Below are 22450 nucleotides of genomic sequence, written 5' to 3'. Positions count from 1 at the left end.
GTGTGTATATGTATATACACACATATATAATTTAATATATATTTTTGCCATTTGCCATATTTTCAAATATGGGAAAAATGTTGACAATTGTTGGATTAGGTGGTGGGTATATGGGTGTTTATATTCTTCCTATTGTTTGAAAAGTTTCCCGATAAAAAGTTTAAAAAGCAGTCTTTTGTAATGGTTGCTCAGCCTCCTGTAGAAGAAATCAACCCACTGTGGAGCAAGGCCTCTCCCTGCGTGCTGGGGAACGGGAGGCTCCCAATCCAGGGTGGTGCCCGCCATTGATGCAAGGCCCTTTAAAGACAGCTCCCTCTCCCATGTTGTTACCCATCAGCACATAACTGGGTTTGATTATTGGCTGACACCTCTATCTTCACTATGTTTAGAATTTAATGGTTTAATGACAGGCAATAGCCAGCCTGGAATGTGACCCATTTCCACCTGAGATTCACCTGACTGGGAGCAATACAGTTTAACATTTTAAGCATCAGCAGGTACTTTAACCCTTAGGATAATCTCTCTGTCCTTACTCTTTGGGAAATAACACAATTGAAAGACTATCTTGGGCAAGTAGGATGTTAATGGTCGAGAAAGTACTACAATTAACAAAGTAATAGCTGGCCCTGAGCTTCTCAAAGCCAGATGCCCATAGATGCCACTGCGCAGAGCTAACCATGGTGCCTGCGCCTGTTCTGGCTGCAGCATTCTAACAAACCAGCAAGGTGAAGGCAGCTCTAAGCAAATGATACCAAATGTTGGAGCATCTCACTTCATCCTTCCTATCAACTCCTTTTCGCATTCATCTCTGTTTTATCTGCTCCACATTATGGATGATTTCTTCTTCCAATTCACTAATTCTCTATCCAGTTGGTCTGTTATTTAACCTGTTTGTTGTGCTTCTTATGAATTTACCTGTTCATTTCAATTCTAGAATTGCTACTTGTTTCCTTTTCAAACCCATCTGCTACTTTATAATGCCCTCTTCTGCACAATGGATTGAATGAGCCGCTTTATCTCTTTGAACATCTTCAGTCTCCAAGCGTGCTGTCATCTGAGTTTCTTAGTTGTAAAGTCACCTGTTATTGTGACTCCTGACTTGTTCTCCTGGGGATGTTCTGGCTCATCTTGAGAATGGTTGTCTTCCAAGGGAGCTCCCTGTATCTGGAGGTGTCCCTGGGGCTGACTTAAGCTTTTGCCTGTGCTCAGCCCTCTGGGATTCACAGGTCCCAACATTGTTTTTTAAGTTATTAAGAAGTAGTTTGACATACGAAAATATGAATTACACAACGAGCTCCCATACAGCCTGCTTGACTATACACCTCCTTGACTATATCACTGTCCCTGCCCACCCCATCTTGAATTTAGCATTTAGCAATCCTATGCATTTCTTTTTTTACTTTTTTTTTTTTTTGTGGTACGCGGGCATCTCACTGTTGTGGCCACTCCTATTGTGGAGCACAGGCTCAGCGGCCATGGCTCACGGGCCCAGCAGCTCCACGGAATGTGGGATCTTCCCGGACCGGGGCACGAACCGGTGTCCCCTGCATCGGCAGGTGGACTGTCAACCGCTGCGCCACCAGGGAAGCCCTCTTTTTATATATATATAAATTTATTTATTTTATTTATTTATTTTTGGCTGTGTTGGGTCTTCATTGCAGTGCGCAGGCTTCTCATTGCGGTGGCTTCTCTCATTGTGGAGCATGGGCTGTAGGCACGTGGGCTTCAGTAGTTGTGGCTCACGGGCTCTAGAGCACAGGCTCAGTAGTTGTGGCGCATGGGCTTTGTTGCTCCGCGGCATGTGGGATCTTCCCGGACCAGGAATCGAACCCGTGTCCCCTGCATTGTCAGGTGGATTCTCAACCACTGCGCCACCATGGAAGCCCTGGTGCTATGCATTTCTTTTTCTTTTTACTATGATACTTAACTCCAAACAATATATATATTTTTAAAATTTATTTTATTGAAGTATGGTTGATTTACAATGTTGTGTTAATGTCTGCTCTACAGCAAAGTGATTGTTATACATATATATATATATATATATATTCCTTTTCATATTCTTTTCTATCCGGTTTATCACAGGATATTGAATATACTGTGCTATACAGTAGGAACTTTAAACAATATATTGTTTAGTGGTAAATGTTTTAAGCATGACATACTATTTTTCTGTGATCCGCTTTTTTTCTTCACATTGTGAGATTAATCCACACTGGTATGTTAGTCATCCTACTGCTGCATGTAGCACATGGTGTATTTTATGAATATACCCCCATTTCCCTATTGGAGAACACTTGGGTTCCTTTTTTTCTCCCCCTCAACCAACAGTGCCATCCAGGATGTGTATATTAATCCTTGTATCTGTATGTGAGTGTTTAGGGTGCATCACCAGCAGTGGAAACACTGGGTTGAAGAGAGCGTGCCTCATTTGTAGTAGGCACTGCTGAACTGTTTTCCAAAGGGATTCTATACAGTTCTATTCCTGCAAACAATGTCCAAAACAGTTTTTATTTCTTGGCTCTAGGATTTCCTCACAAACCAAATTATATCCAGAAGCTTTGTTGGAGGCTGTCGCATCACACAGAGGAGCCACGTGAGCCGATGGTGGATCCCACCAGAGTCAAGGAGCAGTAGAGTTGTGAGGTGCGGCCAAATTTTGGTGTTAAGGTATCGCCAGCATGATTTGCTGACAAATTGGATATAGAATATGCAAACAGGACTCAAGCAGACTCCAAGGGTTCGGGCACAAGCAACAGGCAGCTAGAGGTATCATTCTGAAGGGGCTTGTGCACTAGCCAGTTGCTAAGGATTCCAGGGATGAGAGGCCTGGGGAAACAGGCCTGGGAGGCTCACGGTCTTCAGTAGCTGAGATGGCAGGCCAGGCTCTGCATAGATTAATTTTAGAGAGCTATGAGATCTGCCTAGTGGGTTGGGAGGACTGGTTACTTCTGAAAGTGCTCCTGGGGGTGAAGAAGATTCAGTGTGCTTTGGGGTAGGGGTCTTATCAAATCACTGTCACCCCTGTGAAGGGAGGCTGTGGGGCTCAAGAGTGCGAGGACTGGAAAGTGATTTCCAGGCCTGGAATTAAGGAAACTTCACGTGACCATCCTCACCATGGCTGTAGCTCTATCTTTTTTTTTTTTAATACATTCATTCGTTTGTTTATTTATTTATTTATGGCTGCGTTGGGTCTTCGTTGCTGCACGTAGGCTTTCTCTAGTTGCGGCGAGCCGGGTCTACTCTTTGGTTGCGGCTCATGGCCTTCTCATTGCAGTGGCTTCTCTTGGTGAGGAGCACGGGCTCTAGGTGTGCAGGCTTCAGCAGTTGTGGCTCACGGGCTCTAGAGCGCAGGCTCAGGAGTTGTGTCGCACAGGCCCAGTTGCTCCGTGGCATGTGGGATCCCCCTGAACCAGGGATCAGATCGAACCCATGTACCCTGGATTCTTAACCACTGCACCACCATGGAAGTCCCTCAATCTTATACTCTAAACCTGGGACTGACACAGGAAGGAGGGTCTGAACACCTAGGGCAGGACTTGGATCATACAAATAAGGACAAGAGAATGCAGAAGAGACCCTATGGACAAGAAATGAAGTTGACCATTTAATAGTAATGTCAAGGACTAAGGAAAACTGGATGAGGTACTGACTAGGCTATGTTAGCTGTCTAAGCTATTTGGAATAATCTAATTATAGCTAATGCCTAGATAAGGCTTACTATGTGTTAGGCAGTTTTAAGTGCATTTACATATAGTTAAACCTAACAACTCCGTAGGAGTAGGTACTCTTTTATCCATTTATAAATGAGGAAATCGCGTGGCTAAGTAACTTAGCCAAAGTAGAACAGCTATAAGTATTCAGTCTGGCTCCCTACATCTTAACCAGTCCCCTGTGCTTCCTATGTGATACCGTCACCCTAGAAAAATGCACTTACAAATGCAAGTCCTCATGTACACTACCCAGAGACACCCATCAACCTAGAATTGTTTTTTTGTTTTTGTTTTTTTGCATAAATAAAAATGGGCAGAAATGTGTTTGGAAGGATGGAATCTAAACTATAGGGAAAAAAATAAAAAATAAAAAAAAAAATAAAATAAAAAATAAACTATAGGGAAGTACGTGAACAAAAAAGAAACAAGCTGCAACATAACTACATGGAGTATTAGTCCCTATTTATGAAACTCAAAAAGATACAAAATACAAAACCAAACAATATTTTAGGGACGCACTGAATTCAGAGTACAAAGAAAAGCCAAAGAATGATACAGCCACAATTCAGCTGGGTGACATCCTCTGAGTGGGAGGGAGAAAAAGAAAAATGGAATCAAAGAAAGATTTGCTTCAGTTATTGGAAATGTTTAAAGCTAGGCCGTAGATATATTATATACTAGACAGAAAGGAATTTGAATCCTGACACTGATCTCAGAGAGACCAGTGAGTGGTCCTGAAGAGAGATCTTAGTTCCTGCCCGGGAACAGAACCTAGCCGCTGGTCCACCAGGGGCTAGAGGCTAGAAGCAAAATTCCCTGGCTCTTGCCCCATTTGAAAGCAAGAATGTTTCAAGGAGGCAAAAACTGTAAGAACAGGTACAAAGTATATTATTAGAGACACAGCACAATTGGGAGAACAGCACACAGGGAAACAGTTTAAGACAGAAGCAAGGCAGAAATACAGAAAGGATATGGGCGTCCTGAGTACTCTCTGAGGGCGATTTAAATCACATATAGGAGGGGTCTTCTGGGTCTTTGGTTACCTTTAGCCAATTATCTTGTTTCTTTTTTCACAACTGACCAGTCCTAGGACCCTCCCCAAGATGCGAGTGCTGCTTTTTGCCAAGGATTCCACTGCAGAGGCCTGTGGGAGGTATGTCCACACTTATTATGGGGTGGTGCCCCCTCCCTTTTTGACCCCCAAGGAGCTTTCCTGCGCATGTGCACATAGGGAAGTTTACCTTGACCTCAGGAGTGGTCATCTCATCTCTTAACTTCAGCAGAGCTCAGCTTCTGCCACTTGCTTTGTCCTTGGAGTGTCTGGGTGACAACCAAGCTTCAATTTTACTCCACTGACAAACACCAGTGTCCAGCCCAGGGGCCTCAATACCTCCTATCTCTGTGACCTTAAGCAAATTATTTAACATCCCTGAGCTTTCCTCTCCTTGCTTGCAAGGTAGGGTAGATACATATCTACTTTGCAAGGTTTTAAGGATTCAATGAAGTGAAACACATAAAAAGCCTAGGACAGACCAAAGCACTAAATATATGGTGGCTGCTAAGATTATACAGAACCCGTGGTCAGAGAATAGCAATGGGAGCAGGTAACTGTGTCCTGTAGAGAGTACCAAACAGGGCAATTTCAAGGACAGGAAAAAAAAAAAAAGATCTGGCAAAGACGATTAAGGAAAATAAAAGTTGGAAAAAATCTTTTCTGAGTGGGGACCAAGCTGGAAACGTTCCATAGGAAAACAGATGCAAAAGATGTGCAATATTTAAAAGATGAATTATTAGGTACACAAACTGGTACACTCCACCTGGAGTAGTGATGGCAGGTAGAGAAACAGGCACTCTGAGGGAGACTACTGTTACGAGTATAAACTGGGACAATTTTATGGAACATACATTATTACTTTAAATACCCAAATCCTTTGACTCTGAAATTCTTACTTTTGGAAATGTATTCTACAACACAACTTCAAATGGGTGCAAATTAATAGGGAATCAGCAGTGGTATATACCATGACCAGAAACTCAAATGCCCCCTTACCAGAAGCTAAATAATTTACAATGCAGCCTTACAGCAGCATACTCTGTACATGCTGGTGGGGAATCTCCTTTATGACGATGACAAATAGGAGCAGAGAGTTATGCTTTTCCCCCCATTTTTTTTACTGCGGTGAAATACATATAAAATTTACCATCTTTACCATTTAAAAAAAAATTTTATTGGGGTATCGTTATTTACAATGTCGTGTTAGTTTCAGGTATACAGCAAAGTGAATCAGCTATACATATATCCACTCTTTTTAGTTAAATTCTTTTCCCATATAGGCCATTACAGAGTATTCAGTAGAGTCCCCTGTGCTATACAATAGCTCCTTATTAGTTACCTTCTTTATATGTAGTAGCATGTATGTGCCAATCCCAATCTTCCAATTTATCCCCCTCCCCATCTTTACCACTTTTAAGCATACAGTTCAATGGTAATAAACACATTCATCACATTGAGCAACCATCACCACCATCCATCCCCGTGAACTCTTTTCATCTTCTAAAATGGAAACTCTATACCCATTAAACAGTAACTTCATTTCCTCATTCCCTGCCCCTGGCAACCACCAGTATATTCTTTTAAAATATATCTGGACAACCTATGTTTTCACCAATTGATCAACAGGCAAATTGGATGTCCGTGTTAATGGTGTCATAATAACCTCAAATATTAGAATACTATCAGTCAATCTAGAAATCCTTAACATTGGTGTCAATATGTGGCAAATCTACTTTTTGTATGTGGCTGCAAAGAGGTACAGCTAGATGTCAACTGTGATGCTCATTCACTGGTGGTTAACCTTTCATGTCCCTAAACCTTTCTTACCATCTTGTTTTCACTGAGACCAATCTGTTTTTTGTTTTAAAATATTTTATTGGAATCCTTTGGGTAAGACGAAGTAAAGGCCACCTAATTGATTTTGGTCCCCAAATTTCTACGCAGTGCCCTCCCTCCACCCCAGGAGGTTGACAGCTGCTCACGTGGGTTAATGCAGGAAAGATGTGAGGTTCCGAGGACCTGTCCAACCCCAGGTAGAGAACATCCTTTGTGTCAGCAAAATTCTAAAATTTCATAAAAGCAACACATATTAGAAACATGCAAGCAACTGGCAGTAAAGCATGAATCTAGGGCTTCCCTTATGGCACAGTGGTTAAGAATCTGCCTGCCAACTCAGGGGACGGGTTCGAGCCCTGGTCTGGGAAGATCCCACATCGCGGAGCAACTAAGCCTGTGAGCCACAACTACTGAGCCTGTGTTCTAGAGCCCGCGAGCCACAACTACTGAAGTCCGCGCGCCTAAAGCCCGTGCTCCTTAACAAAAGAAGCCACCACAAGGAGAAGCCCTCGCACCGCAACGAAGACCCAATGCAGCCAAAAATAGGTAAATACAATAAATTTATTTTAAAAAAGCATGAATCAGGCTTCCGTGGTGGCGCAGTGGTTGAGAGTCCGCCTGCCGATGCAGGGGACGTGGGTTCCTGCCCTGGTCCGGGAAGATCCCACATGCCACTGAACGGCTAGGCTCGTGAGCCATGGCCCCTGACGCTGCGCGTCCGGAGCCTGTGCTCCGCAGCAGGAGGGGCCACAACAGTGAGAGGCCCGCGTAGCGCAAAAAAAAAAAAAAAAAAAAAAAAAAAAAAAAAAAAAAGCATGAATCATAGACACAGGGACAGATTGGTAGTTATCAGAGGGAAAGGTGGTTAGGCAAAAAGGATCAATTGCAGGGTGACTAGACTTATTGTGGTGATCGCTTTCTAGTGTATGTAATTATCCAAAACATTATGTTCCTGAAACTAATGTAGTTATGTACCAGTTTTACTTAAAAAAAAGAAAAGTCTGGGTGGGCAGGGGAATTGCCACACAGGGTGGAAAGAAGCATAACAGTGGATCAGGTGGTTTCAAAGATCCTCAGAAGTTCTCAGAGACTGTAGTCCAACCAGGTCACCATTACCACTCTGGAGCTGGCAGAAAAACCAACAAGAGACTTACCACAGTACCCACGTAGAAGGCATGCTACTCTCCACTTCTTGTCACAGCTTGTTGATGAAGTGGCAGGAACCATTACCTAGGCATCCCAGCTATCCCATCAGCACTTCTCCAGGAGAAGAATTCCAAACTTTAGGCCTTCAGCCACCAGGCTATCCCTGAATCTCTGTGAAGGGGCACTGCCCCTGCTGGGCTTCCAAAGCTCTCAAGCTAGAAAGATGAAAGCAGGACCACCGATGAGAAATACAAGCAGAGAGATACAGCCCTCCCATTGGCTCCTCTCAAAACTCCAGGTATCCAGTTCCCCAAATGAGTCAGAAATTAATTTTGACATCAGGATCAGCATCAGAGACTCTAGTCTGAGAAATCATCATCCCCAATTTAGGGAAACCTGGATCAAGGGAAGCCATTATGGGAAGGAATCTACAACATTCAAATACAACAGCCCCAGTATAAGGATCTAGCAAATTAAGAATTCAGGGATGGGAAGTTCAGGAGAGAAAATAAGTAGGAAACAAATTTAGAACTGCGGAGAACAGCTCCATCAAGGAGGCCCAGCATGCAGGGTAGTTTACAGTAGGAAAACAGGTGGAGAAAGCAGGTTTAGCAAGGCTTAAACAAAACTTTGGGAAGTTAAAAAAGTGAGAGACACTGAGAGCGCCCGCACACCTAATACTCACCTTTATTCAAAAATAACACACCGGTGAACGTCTTAAACCCCTAATGGAGAAACGAGACACACGAATAAGTGGCTTCCCCGAGCCCAAATACTAGGGATCCCCACCCGGGGGATGGAGGTGGTCAGCGCGCTGCGGTGATGGCGTCAGCGAGACACTCAGAATCACCTGTTGTCATCATCACCCCCGTCCTCCCCCAGTACAACCACCAGCCACTCCATATCCCACAATTCACTCACCTTCGAGGCGCTGCGGACCCTCCTTCAAGAATCAGGGACCTGGGAAGAAACCAGTGAGTTAGCAGAAACCAGGGCGACTACCAGACGAGTCCCTCTGCCCTGGGCTGGGTCAGTTCCAAGCAGTGGAGTCACAGAGACATCAGAAATTCTAGTCTGTAATGATAGCTCATCCTGCTCAGTGTCCAACACGGCCCTGAGGTACTGAGGCACCTGTACGCCGGCAGCTGTGCAAAGACGGCGCAGGCGGTCGCCTTCCTCTTGGAAGGTTGCACAATGGCCGCCAGGCGGATCCCAAAGCCACCATCTTAACCATCCACGAGTTCACTGCACAAAGAGAACGACAAGGCCTGGGCCAGAGCCTTTTATTTACGGCGCGTGGCGTCGGGGCCTGACAGGCCTATAGCTGTCTTCTGAGGTGCCTGTCTCGAACCTCAGAATTTTCCACATAGCTTGTCCAAACAAGACTAAAGTGAAAGAGAGGCCATGAGTGAACGTTTCACATTCTTCTGGGCAAATATTCGGAGATGTTTTGTGAATTTTGAAAAACAAAAATAGGTGACTTTCCTGGCCAGGCCGGAGAACGTCCCCGACGCTGCCAGGTGCGCGCGCAGCTGAACGCTCTTCCTGGGTGGCCTCCCAGATAGTCTAGTCCCTGTTTGTGTAACCAAAGGACTTCTCTAGTTCTCACTTGTCCCGGCTTGGATTGGGGGGGGTCACTCCAAGGGACTGTCTCCCTGCTCTGTCTAGCCAGCGAAATCTGAATTTGCAAGATCTGTCAGGTACATTAAACTTCCTGTCCTGTTGTGGTTTCTTTTTTTTTTTTGCCGTACGCGGGCCTCTCACTGTTGTGACCTCTCCCGTTGCGGAGCACAGGCTCCGGACGCGCAGGCTCAGCGGCCATGGCTCACGGGCGCAGCCGCTCCGCGGCATGTGGGATCTTCCCAGACCGGGGCAGGAACCCGTGTCGCCTGCATCGGCAGGCGGACTCTCAACCACTGCGCCACCAGGGAAGCCCATATCCTGTTTTGTTTTGTTTTTTTTTTTAATCTTTATTAAGGTATAATTGTGTCCACTGAAAAAAAACGCACGATCTAAACGTTGAGAATCTGTTTTATTTGGTGGATAAAACTGAGGACCTTAGGCCCGGGTCGCAGCCTCTCAGCCCTGAAGAGGTAAGGGAGGAGCCAGGCTATGTAAGAGTTTTTGCGACAAAGATCGGGTAGTCGGCACTTCATAAGATTACTGTCAATTAGAGAAAACTAGGGATTTCCATGGTGGCGCAGTGGTAAAGAGTCTGCAGTTTTTTAGAAAATGAAAGAACCTCCATACTGTTCTCCATAGTGGCTGTATCAATTTACATTCCCACCAGCAGTGCAAGAGGGTTCCCTTTTCTCCACACCCTCTCCAGCATTTGTTGTTTGTAGATTTTCTGATGATGCCCATCCTAACTGGTGTGAGGTGATACCTCATGTAGCTTTTTAAAACATCTTTATTAGAGTATAATTGCTTTACAATGAATGGTGTGTTAGTTTCTGCTGTATAACAAAGTGAATCAGCTATACATATATATATATATATCTCCATATCTCCTCCCTCTTTCTTCTCTCCCACCCTCCCTATCCCACCCTAGGTGGACACAAAGCACTGAGCTGATGTCCCTGTGCTAGGTGGCTGCTTCCTACTAGCTATCTATTTTACATTTGGTAGTGTATATATGTCCAGTATTGAGAACAGTGTGGAGGTTCCTTAAAAAACGGAAAATAGCCTTACCATATGATCCAGCAATCCCACTATTGGGCATATACCCAGAGAAAACCATAATTCAAAAAGACACATGCACCCCAGTGTTCATTGCAGCACTATTTACAATAACCAGGTCATGGAAGCCACCTAAATGCCCATCGACAGACGAATGGATAAAGATGTGGATCTTTATCTACAGTGGAATATTACTCAGCCATAAAAAGAACGAAATTGGGTCATTTGTAGAGACGTGGATGGATCTAGAGACTGTCATACAGAGTGAAGTAACTCAGAAAGAGAAAAACAAATATTGTATGTTAACGCATATATGTGGAACCTAGAAGAATGGTACAGATGAACCGGTTTGCAGGACAGAAATAGAGACACAAATGTAGAGAACAAACGTATGGACACCAAGGGGGAAAGGGGCCGGGGTGGGGGGATGGTGGTGGGATGAACTGGGCAATTGGAACTGACATGTATACACTGATGTGTATAAAATGGATGACTGATAAGAACCTGCTGTATAAAAAATAAATAAATTTTTTAAAGAAAAATTAGGGCTTCCCTGGTGGCGCAGTGGTTGAGAGTCTGCCTGCTGATGCAGGGGACACGGGTTCGTGCCCCAGACCAGGAGGATCCCACGTGCCGCGGAGCGGCTATGCCCTTGAGCAATGGCCGCTGAGCCTGCGCGTCCGGAGCCTGTGCTCCGCAACGGGAGAGGCCACAACAGTGAGAGGCCCGCATTGAGGGGAAAAAAAAAAAAAAAAAAAAAAAAAAATCAAGAAAACCAGACATCTCTAATTAATGAATTTAACTAAAATGCCGCAACAAAGATCCCATGTCCCGCAGCCAAGACCCGGCGCAGCCCAAAATAAATATTAAAAAAAAAAAAGTCTCTTCCAAGAATTCTATAGTATTCATCTGTTTATTTGACACATTTCTCAGTTCCCAGTGGTTGGGTTCCGCCGGTGGTTGATGTTGCAAAGTGACTTTAAGTTCCAGGAAGTGTATGTGTACAGGTAGGTGATGACTTCTCATATTCTAAAGTGGCTGTATTTATTGGCCGTGCCGCGCCGCGTGCAGGATCTTAGGATTGAACCCAGGCCCACAGTGAAAGTGCCGAGTCCTAACCACTGGGCAACCAGGAAGTTTCGTGATGTTGCTTTTTGATGAACCATTTCCCTAATGAGGACTCATGAAAGTAGTTGGCCCAGCTTCAGGAATTCTCTTCTTTGGCCCGTTAAGCCGTTGCTGGCGATTTCCCTAACCTTTATCATCGCTGCTGCTGCCGCCGCCAGTGATTCAACACTTTAAGGCCTTGGAAGGCTTCCAGGTCTGGTTCACAGCAGAAAGCCCCTTGCCACCAGCTGCTGCTCCTGGAAGCACTGGCACCTTCCTGTCCTGCCTCTCTTGGGTCCCCATACCTCTAAAAACATAATCAGGAGTAGCCTCTGGTGCAGTGGCTTTTTCTCCACTTTGGCTGAAACACTGAGACAATTTTAATTCTATACAATTACTTGGCCTATTTCCAGGCCAATTTCTTGGCCTGACTCTTGCGGGACCGGTATCAGTATTTCTTAAGCTTCCCAAATGATCTCAATATACCACTGGGTTGGAGAACCATGGCTCCAATGATTTGAAGTTACAAGGTTTATTCCCTCTATTGCCTGACTGGTTAAATTTTTTAAGAATTAAGCAAGCCCCCAATTTCTGCTGCTGCAGCAGTTAAACTGCACATATTATATGCTATGGTCAGAGCCTATAATATTACATACAGTTCACCTATCTTGTAAGTAAGACCGGCCTTTGAGAATTGGCCCAGGAACCAAAACTATACTATTTCCTTTACAAGGTTCCCATACTTTGTCATTCCTAAGATGTTTCAGTTTCCCAGAGAGGAATGATTTATTGAAAGATAAAACACAGGGAACTTTAATTTGATTCTGGAGTAGATACTCCCAGGTTCAGTTTTTGGAAGGAACAAGGTTGGGATTTATCAGGCTAGAGGAAGTGTTAAGGACTTTTAACTGCTCCAGTGAGAAGCAGCCCCTAGGGAAGGGCTTGTGTGGGAGGAATGCCCATCTCCCCATCTTCCCAGATCTATGCTGCACAGCTTTTATTTCCTCTTTGTTCATAATTAAATGTGCTATTAAGTTGCTTTTGTTTTGAGACTGTCCATGAAAAGAACAAAAAGGCTACTGATTGTTAAAACTGGGGTAAAACCACCACTTACAGCCAGACAGGAACCACCCACACTAGCCCCAGTGTTCAGGCAGTGTGAAAAAACCCTGGCCCCCAAATCATCACTTGTTCCTCCCTAGTTTTGCTCTGGATATAGCTTAAGTGACCACCTCCACATGGCTACGTATGAAAAAGAAACTTTACAATGCCTAAGTTAGAGGGTGGTGTGATGAGAACTACTGAGGATTACTGGAGTGACTCAGAGAAACAGGTGCAGTGCCTGGCCCATCCCTCTTTCTTGCCATGCCCCCAAACTCTCAGTATCTCACTCCCCCAGACCCTCAGTTGAATAACTGCAGCTCCAGTGACCTTCGTTGAACATGTTGCTTGCCTACAGCACATTTCTGCTCAAAATGATCTAGATCTTTGGAACTGAGGCCATTCAGACAAATGCTTTATTTTGAAAGGAGGCAACCAAAACTAAGAGGCTAAATAATTTGCACTAAGTCACTCAAGTGGGATTTATAAACCAGAGTATGAATCTGCATCTCATTTTTACTGTTTTGTCCACCCCTAAATTCATAACTTAAATAAAAGACTGGAAGACTCACAGGTCTAGTAAGAAATGAACAGCTCTGCACACAGTGAGTGCAAGACCCTAGGGAACCACGAACCCATCTCAACACTGCCTTTGACACCACAACAATCTCTCCTCCCCAAAACCCTACTGCGGCTCCCATCCCTACTTGTACCTAAAACAAACCCCACCCCAATCAAAATGGGCACTTGGAATTTGTTTTCTGTCATGGATGTGATTTACCACTTACAATAAAGTCCCAACAAAAACAGCCATACCCACGGTTTCAAATACGTATGATACTCTCTTCAGAAGTACAGCCCTTTCATGGTCTATGGATTTCAGAGAAGAGACTATTATCCCTCTCCAAGTAAAAGCAGACATACATATTTAACATTTTATTCTTATTCCTTAAGCATGCAAATTTTTAATTCCATAAGTTTTGGTATGTTTACAAAGCAAAAAATAGGACAGAAGGTGGCAGTGTTAATCCATTTGAGAGAGGGAAAAAAAAAGGAAAGCGACCCTAACACTACCAACTTACATGAAACGCAAATAATTCTGGTGAACACCAGAACTGGTTATAACATACAGAAATAACAAAGACAAGCAAGCTAATTATTAGAGGTTAAAAGCCAACCATAGAATGAACTGCTATACTAGAGGACTAACATACAGGGAAATAACCAAGGTCCTTGGGTCTCCTCTGTCTCAAAAAGGAATACAGAGAAACAATAGTAAGTCCCCTAATCCACCTCCTCAATGGTGGGGCCAGACCCAGAGCCCCCTTTAGGGGCCTGGGCCCCAAAGCCGCCAGCCCCGGGGCCACCCGCCCCCTGGTACAGTCCGCTGATGATGGGGTTACACACCTGCTCCAGCTCCTTCCTCTTGTGCTCAAACTCGTCCTTCTCGGCCAAGGTGTTGGCGTCCAGCCAGGAAATCACCTCCTGGCACTTGTCCAGCACCTTCTTCTTGTCGGCCTCGCTGATCTTGCCCTTCAGCCCCTCATCCTCCACGGCGCTCTTCATGTTGAAGGCGTACGACTCCAGGGCGTTTTTGGCAGACACCCTCTCGCGCTGGACCTCGTCCTCGGCTTTGTACTTCTCCGCCTCCTGCACCATGCGCTCGATCTCCTCCTTGCTCAGCCGGCCCTTGTCGTTGGTGATGGTGATCTTGTTGGCCTTGCCCGTGCTCTTGTCCATGGCCGTGACGTTCAGGATGCCATTGGCGTCGATGTCGAAGGTCACCTCGATCTGGGGCACTCCCCTGGGCGCCGGTGGGATGCCGCTCAGCTCGAAGCGCCCCAGCAGGTTGTTGTCCCGCGTCATGGCCCTCTCGCCCTCATACACCTGGATCAGCACGCCGGGCTGGTTGTCCGAATAGGTGGTGAAGATCTGCGTCTGCTTGGTGGGGATGGTGGAGTTGCGCTTGATCAGGGCAGTCATCACGCCCCCAGCCGTCTCCAGCCCCAGCGACAGGGGCGCCACGTCCAGCAGCAGCAGGTCCTGCACGTTCTCAGACTTGTCTCCCATCAGGATGGCTGCCTGCACCGCCGCCCCATAGGCCACCGCCTCGTCGGGGTTGATGCTCTTGTTGAGGTCGCGCCCGTTGAAGAAGTCCTGCAGCAGCTTCTGCACCTTGGGGATGCGGGTGGAGCCCCCCACCAGGACCAGGTCGTGGATCTGAGCCTTGTCCAGCTTGGCGTCGCGCAGAGCCTTCTCCACGGGCTCCAGGGTGCTCCGGAACAGGTCCGAGCACAGCTCTTCGAACCGCGCCCTGGTGATGGACGTGTAGAAGTCGATGCCCTCGAACAGGGAATCGATCTCCAGGCTGGCCTGAGTGCTGGACGACAGGGTCCTCTTGGCCCTCTCGCAGGCGGTGCGCAGTCGCCTCACGGCCCGCTTGTTCTGGCTGATGTCCTTCTTGTGCTTCCTCTTGAACTCCTCCACGAAGTGGTTCACCAGCCTGTTGTCGAAGTCCTCCCCACCCAGGTGGGTGTCCCCGGCCGTGGCCTTCACCTCGAAGATGCCGTCGTCGATCGTCAGGATGGACACGTCGAACGTGCCCCCGCCCAGGTCAAAGATGAGCACGTTGCGCTCCCCCTTGCCCGTCCGGTCCAGGCCGTAGGCGATGGCGGCAGCCGTGGGCTCGTTGATGATCCTCAGCACGTTCAGCCCCGCGATCACCCCGGCATCCTTGGTGGCCTGGCGCTGCGAGTCGTTGAAGTAGGCCGGCACAGTGATCACCGCGTTGCTTACCGGGTGGCCCAGGTACGCCTCGGCGATCTCCTTCATCTTGGTCAGCACCATCGACGAGATCTCCTCGGGGTAGAACGCCTTGGTCTCCCCCTTGTAGCTCACCTGCACCTTGGGCTTGTCACCGTCGTTGATCACCCGGAAGGGCCAGTGCTTCATGTCCGACTGCACCACAGGGTCGCCAAATTTGCGGCCGATCAGCCGCTTCGCGTCAAACACGGTGTTCTGTGGGTTCAGCGCCACCTGGTTTTTGGCCGCGTCGCCGATGAGCCGCTCGGTGTCCGTGAAGGCCACGTAGCTGGGGGTGGTGCGGTTGCCCTGATCGTTGGCGATAATCTCTACTTTGCCGTGCTGGAACACCCCCACGCAGGAGTAGGTGGTGCCCAGATCGATGCCAATGGCCGTGCTTTTCGCCATGCCGGTGTCCTGCCCTCTCGGCTCCGCAACGAACTTCAGACCTGAAAACGGCCAACGAGTCCAGCGACGTGGAGCTCGGTCCTTTCGGAATCCGAAAGCGGAACGCGCCGGTGCCGCTCGGGGTGGTCCTCGCAGAGAGTGCGTCTGCAGAAGGTGCGCTCATCAACCACGCCAATTCTAGTAGCTTTCTCAAGGCTCTCCGTTTCTCTGCGGGCGGCTCTGTGTTTATAGTTTTCCATCAAGCTCCGCCTTTTCCCTCCTCAGCCAGTCACCGAGCTCAGTGGGGCTGCCGGGTCGGGAATATTCCAGGAGTTTCTCCTCAGGTCCTGCCTCCTGGTTTTCTGGGACCAATCAGCTCCCTGGGTGCCGCCCCTCCCAGAACTCTCCAGACTCTTCTCGGATTCGCTGGAGGAAACTGGAGTCCTAAGGGGACGGGGGAGAGGCGCTGGGAAGAGTTGTTGTTGACTCCGCCCACCCAGTCTCCGTTTCCCTGGCGAGCCGCCTGCTAAGTAGTTGGATGTCTACCGGAAGAATGAGTCCTAGGCTTGTAATAAGTAGGGCAGTGAGAGGGTCGTGGGGCTCAAATAAGCTTGGTCGTTTAAAGTAGGATTAGGGGGTACACGATTCCGGGGAGACCGAAATTACAGAAAGATCCGGAGTTTCTCTAAGAGGGTGGGGTACCTGTGGCCCAAAGAGACGCTGATTGGATTCTGACGCTGATGGAAGCAGCCGCGTTTGGGCCGGTTCGCGGAGGGGCCGGGCTGCCTGAGAATTGCCTTGGCCATCCCGGCGTTTTTCCCATCTTATTTTTAAAATAGGAAGGACAAGGAAAGAGATAATGCAGTATAGTTTTGGCGTCGTCTTTAGCCCTATATGGATGGAATATCTGGGGATGGGAAATTTTGAATTTTCAAAAGAAAAGTAATCAGGTAAACAGACGGTGCTTAAATTGGAGAAGGCTCCCAACGCCTTAGAAGGGACATGTTCGGTCAGGGGCGTGGGGAGGGAAGGGGAGGGTTGGATCCACCGCGCCCCTGTCCCCGCCCAGAATCGCTCCCGTTTTCCTCGGGCTGGACTGGGGCTTGAGGAAGAAAAAAAATCTCTATAGAAATTCAGGCCTTTGGGGCTTCTCCCAGTTCCTCATCTTTCCCAGCCTGGGGTCCGGGCCACCCCCCTGTTTCCTTTCTGCCTTCTTCATTCCTGGTTCAGCCTCGGATGATTGGTGGTGCCAGGATTAATCTAAGTCCGGAATTCGGCCTTCTGCCTTGTCACTTGCAGCCTCTAGGCTGTCCACCGCTTTAAAATAAATGTGATGTGGTGATGAGCCTGCGAGGGCGGGGCGGGAATGTTCACTCCTCTTTAACAGCATCATATGCTACAGCAGGTTGGCAGGTGGCTCACTTAAAAGCAAACTGGTCGGGATGGTGCTGTAAAGTGGGAGGTTGGCGGGACCCAGATTCTAGCTCCTTTAAAACTTCCCATTATTTGCTGTGCACGTAATTCTTCCACTTAGTTTTTTAGCCTGGATTTCAACTTTCTGTGCGTTACCTTCCTTCCTGTTTTAGATCCAATTATATTTGGTAATTTGTTTTGGCCTTTGTTTCTTCATCCTTTGTGAGCAATGCAAGACCGCTAGTTAAGCGCCTAAAATGAAAATGTGAGGGACATTAAAGTAACAGTGCGGGGTTCACAACCCTCAGAAAAATAGACTCATTGCTGTACTCACATGTCTTGAGCATAGAAAACATAAGAGCACAAGTGGGAGGAGGCAGGGTTTTTTTTTCTATTTGTTTATTTATTTATTTATTTTGGTTGCGTTGGGTCTTCATTGCTGCGTGCAAGCTTTTCTCTAGTTGCGGTGAGCGGGGGCTATTTGTTGTGCTGTGCGGGCTTCTCATTGTGGTGGCTTCTCTCGTTGTGGAACACGGGCTCTAGAGCACAGGTTCAGTAGTTGTAGCGCACGGGCTCAGTTGCTCCACGGCCTGTGGGCATGAACCCATGTCCCCTGCATTGGCAGGCAGATTCCTCTTTTTTTAAAAAATAATAATCTATCTATCTATCTATCTCTTTATTTATTTATTTATGGCTGTGTTGGGTCTTCGTTGCTGAGCAGGGGCTCTCTCTAGTTTTGGGGAGCTACTCTTCGTCGTGGTACGCGGGCTTCTCATTGGGTGGCTTCTGTTGTTGGGAGCACGGGCTTCAGTATTTGTGGCACGTGGGCTCAGTAGTTGTGGCCCGCAGGCTCTAGAACACAGACTCAGTAGTTGTGGCGCATGGGCTTTGTTGTTCTGCAGCATGTGGGATCTTTCCCGACCAGGGCTGGAACCCGAGGCCTCTGCGTTGGCAGGTCGATTCTTTTTTTTTTTTTTTTTTTTTTTTTTTTTTTTTTTGCGGTATGCGGGCCTCTCACTGTTGTGGCCTCCCCCGTTGCGGAGCACAGGCTCCGGACGCGCAGGCTCCGGACGCGCAGGCTCAGCGGCCATGGCTCACGGGCCCAGCCGCTCCGCGGCATATGGGATCCTCCCAGACCGGGGCACGAACCCGTATCCCCTGCATCGGCAGGCGGACTCTCAACCACTTGCGCCACCAGGGAGGCCCGGCAGGTCGATTCTTAACCACTGCGCCACCAGGGAAGCCCAGCAGGCAGTTTCTGATGAAGGGAAGAAATCTTGCTTTTGAACACTTTTGCTCAATTGGCATTCTTTACACACACACCTGTCCATCAAAACACCTTTTCCTGGAATCCAAGGGTATTCATTTGTTTATTCTATAATTTGCTCAGGATAATCTAAACTGATGTTGCAAAAAGATTTCTTTAACAAACCTGTGTGTCTTTCTCTGTGCAGGTAGATGATAACTTTTTTTACTTTCAGATGTGACACCCTAACGAATCACGTCCTTAATCTAATCAAACTGGCCAAAGTTCAGGAATTTTCCATTTCTTTCTTTTTTTTTCTTTTTTCTTTTTTTTTTTTTTTTTGCGGTATGCGGGCCTCTCACTGTTGTGGCCTCTCCTGTTGCGGAGCACAGGCTCCGGACGCGCAGGCTCAGGGGCCATGGCTCACGGGCCCAGCCGCTCCGCGGCATGTGGGATCCTCCCGGACCAGGGCATGAACCCGTGTCCCCTGCATCGGCAGGTGGACTCTCAACCACTGCGCCACCAGGGAAGCCCTTCCATTTCTTTATGCAATACCTGGCTGGGGATTCCCCAAACTTACATCTTAGCTGCCCAGTATAGGAACCCTTCCAGAGACCCTTAACCTCACCCCCTCTGGAAGCTTCCTCACCATCAGCTGCTACCAGCAGCACTTCTGGATTCACTCTTTCCTTGCCTCCAAATTTGCAATTGTATTCCTCTGTTGGCTTGAAGCAAAGGGTATCATTGTCTCCACTGCTAGGCAGGTAGACGATGTGAGAGGGCCTCAAATCTTGTGGCTGCTGGCTTAGCAGAAAAAAAGCCACTCGAAAATGCTGTTTTTCTTGAATCGGGCAGTCAGCCGCACATCGTATTTGACCTACCTTCTGCATTAAGTTTCTCTCTGTGGACTGGCCTGTAAACCTAAACATCTATATTCCTTTTCCATTTCCTACAAGGGGAAGAGTCTCCTCAATTTTGTCTTTCCTTTTGCACTGGACACTTCCGAATGCAGAAACTCAGTTACAGGGTTTTTTTTGTTTTGTTTTGTTTTGTTTTGTTTTGTTTTGCGGTATGCGGGCCTCTCACTGTTGTGGCCTCCCCCGTTGCGGAGCACAGGCTCCGGACGCGCAGGCTCAGCGGCCATGGCTCACGGGCCCAGCCGCTCCGCGGCATATGGGATCCTCCCAGACCGGGGCACGAACCCGCATCCCCCGCATCGGCAGGCGGACTCTCAACCACTTGCGCCACCAGGGAGGCCCTCAGTTACAGGTTTAATTGGTGTCTAAGGAGATTATATGAACCCCAAGAGATTTTTCAGAACTTTCATTTGATTAGCTTTGGAATTAGGTTTTTATCGGGTTTGGTGTTTGGAAGGATCAAGGCTCGGGTTCCCCAAGCCTGACGGGCTGTCAGGTAAAATTTAAGGGTGGGGGATGGGAGAGAGAGTGCCAAGAAAGCTGACCGCCGGTGGCAGGAAGTGTGGGGGAGGGGAACCTTTCTCACCCCGAGGCTGCAGGATCTTGTTTCTTCTCTCTCCTTTTTCCTACAGTTTTTCAAACAGTATCGTTTTCTCCTCAATTCTATTTGTTTAAAAAGATAGTATAATTCTAGGTTTATCAGAAGAACGCAAAACAGATAACTGATATGAAACCTAGAGCCAGGCATTTTTAACCATCAAATGGCAAAGGCTTCAAAACCTGGGAACCCTGCTAATTTCCAGCAGCATGGAAAAAAACCTGGGTTTGCATCTGGACTCCACTTCGTTGTTGGGGCTGTTTTTCTTCTTTCTTTCACAATGAAGTACTTGTAAGTTAACTAAATTACACGTCTCTGTATATCTAAATTAGAATTAATATTTCATAGGATGACAACTACAAGGATAATACTTATAAGGCCTTAGTTCAGTGTCTGTGACAGAGTAGTGTTCAAAAGTTTGCTTCCTTCTCCCTTCTTTTGTTGGGGTCCCACACTCTCTCAGGTCTGTTATATCTCAATCATTCTTACTGAAGGTTGGGGTTAATACCAGGACTATAGTATTACTTTCAGTTTACCATAGAAACTATCTTAAGATTTTTAGGCAGAGCCCTTCAGCCAAACCTTTACATTTTCAAACATAACCACAAAAGATCAGAGGTCTAGTGGCTTGGTCTGGTCTCCTAGACAGATAATTACAGAACCGGTGACTGAACCTACATGTCCTCATACTTTCTATTTTGGACTCCTCCCAATGCTGGCACGTAGACCTTACCCTTTCACTCTAAAAAGGAGAAAACAAATGGCCATAGAAGATAGTTAAGAGTGAATGTCAGGGCTCTGCGCGCATTTTGTGCACCATGGGGGGTATGTGACCAGCAGGTATTCCCCTCCAGGCTGTTGCTTCTGACTCACAACTATCTCCCCCATCGCCCCACCCCCACCCCACCCTTCCAGCTTCTCCCAGAACCTTCTCTTCCCTTCATCCCAGACTGGTCGGTTGTTACGAGGGGAAAGGAGGGGGAGCCCCGTTACTAAGGCTAGGCTGGCACCCAGTTCTAAGAATCTCCTGGAAACTAAATGTAGAGCCGTGACTAAGCTTGATATCCTAGAGTGGGGTTGGGGGGTAGGGAGACTTGGGTGGGGCAGTTTGTTTGTTGAGGACTGTTCCGAGTCAGTCCCCGCCTTCGAGCCCAGAGAACTCCAGAAAGTTCCTGGCACAGCCTGAAACGGGGGCAAGGAGCCAGAAGCCCTAAGACCCCGAGAAAAAGGGGCGGGGCGGGGCCTGACGGTAGGGCTGGCCGCGGAGCTGCCTGTCCGGTGCCGGCGGTTTTCGGTTGTTTTTTCAAAATGGGATTAAAGAAGTAAATAAAGGAGAGACCTTTAGAGTTTCACTCAAACTCGCTAATTTATTGGATGAAAACACTGGAAAGGTTCGTAACTGATACTAGGAAGCCGGATGAACTGGGTGGCCAGACGGGAGAAGGCCCCACCGCCTGTGCAGGGATGGACCATAGATGGGAGCTTGCTGGCTTCTCTCTGCCGCTTCCCCACCCGACTCTAGTCCCTGGTTCTCGTGGGGACGTTTGGAGGGGTAAAATGGTCGAAGACCGTCGGGGGTGATTCTGGCCTTCCGAACTCCCCCGCCTTCCCACCCTGTTTGCCCCGTTATGCCCCCCCTCCTCCTCCCCCGCTGTGCCCTCTGCTCCGATCCTCTGCTGGGCTGGGGGTGGGGCGGGTTGACCTCGGCATCCGGAATTCGCGGCGCTACGTGATCCCTTCACGTCTCTAAATGAGCTGGAGCTAGGAGAGGGCGAGGGGGCTGGTGGGGTTGCTCTCACAGAACTGCACTGGATACTTTACGGGTGACCCTCGGGGACGGATTTAAGGTGATCAGTTGGCGTAAAGTATGATGACAGTTACCGTTTCTTATTCCTAGCGTGAGGATCTCCCCCTCAGAAATCGCCAATATTGGTTTTTCACCTGAAACAACCTCTTTTAACTGAAAGCCCATGCTTCTGCCCACTTCTCTCACATTTATAAACGTTTTTGTTGTTTTGGTATCTTTTCTTCATTTTTGATGACAGGACCCTGTTAAACACCAGGAATAACAGTATGTATGTTACTAATCACACAATATCTTGGATTTAAAAGACATAAAATTAGTCGCATTACCATAGCCACCTGCCTTCTGAGGGCTGGCATAGGGAGACAGGTGAGATTGGAATTAGGGAAGGTATTAGATTTAAAAAATTCTTTCCTCATCTACAATTATCTCGATGCACCCCCTCTCCCCCAAAGTTCCTGCTGCTACCCAAAACACCACTTTCTCCAGGGATGGCATTGCATTCTCTTTGCTAGTTCTGCAATTCCCTCAGCTTCATCTGGAACTTAAAAAGTGATTATTTTCAAAGTACTCCGTGCAAGGGTATATGCTATCAAGGCAATAACATATTGACTTCTTAGTATCAATAAAACACCCTCAATAACCTT

The 22450-nt window shown here is 47.4% G+C and overlaps 1 protein-coding gene, 1 long non-coding RNA gene and 3 other non-coding genes across 5 annotated transcripts; all 5 read right to left on the bottom strand.

The window, feature by feature from the left end:
• Nucleotides 1-5925: 5925 nt before the first annotated feature.
• LOC132497029 (uncharacterized) lies at nucleotides 5926-8991 on the bottom strand. Its single transcript, XR_009533558.1, has 4 exons — nucleotides 8671-8991; nucleotides 8435-8474; nucleotides 7758-7964; nucleotides 5926-6830 (listed from the first exon to the last, which is right to left on the bottom strand). It is a non-coding gene; the product is annotated as an uncharacterized LOC132497029 (long non-coding RNA).
• LOC132498081 (small nucleolar RNA ZL8) lies at nucleotides 7647-7727 on the bottom strand. The gene has a single exon (XR_009533697.1). It is a non-coding gene; the product is annotated as a small nucleolar RNA ZL8 (small nucleolar RNA).
• LOC132498066 (small nucleolar RNA SNORD52) lies at nucleotides 8066-8132 on the bottom strand. Its single transcript, XR_009533685.1, has one exon. It is a non-coding gene; the product is annotated as a small nucleolar RNA SNORD52 (small nucleolar RNA).
• LOC132498067 (small nucleolar RNA SNORD48) lies at nucleotides 8554-8616 on the bottom strand. Its single transcript, XR_009533686.1, has one exon. It is a non-coding gene; the product is annotated as a small nucleolar RNA SNORD48 (small nucleolar RNA).
• Nucleotides 8992-13039: 4048 nt separating the features above from the next.
• LOC132497730 (heat shock 70 kDa protein 1B) lies at nucleotides 13040-16041 on the bottom strand. Its single transcript, XM_060111164.1, has one exon. The coding sequence runs from the start codon at nucleotides 15844-15846 to the stop codon at nucleotides 13921-13923; it is 1926 nt and encodes a 641-aa protein (XP_059967147.1). The 5' UTR covers nucleotides 15847-16041; the 3' UTR covers nucleotides 13040-13920.
• Between the last annotated feature and the right edge of the window lie 6409 nt (nucleotides 16042-22450).

The sequence above is a fragment of the Mesoplodon densirostris genome, chromosome 10, assembly GCF_025265405.1.
Source record: "Mesoplodon densirostris isolate mMesDen1 chromosome 10, mMesDen1 primary haplotype, whole genome shotgun sequence".
NCBI classification, from domain to species: Eukaryota; Metazoa; Chordata; class Mammalia; order Artiodactyla; family Ziphiidae; genus Mesoplodon; species Mesoplodon densirostris.
This window is presented reverse-complemented; position numbering and strand designations above follow the sequence as displayed.

Excerpts from the sequence above, each read along its gene's own strand:
- LOC132497730 (XM_060111164.1), bottom strand. The coding sequence starts at position 15,846 with ATGGCGAAAAGCACGGCCATTGGCATCGATCTGGGCACCACCTACTCC.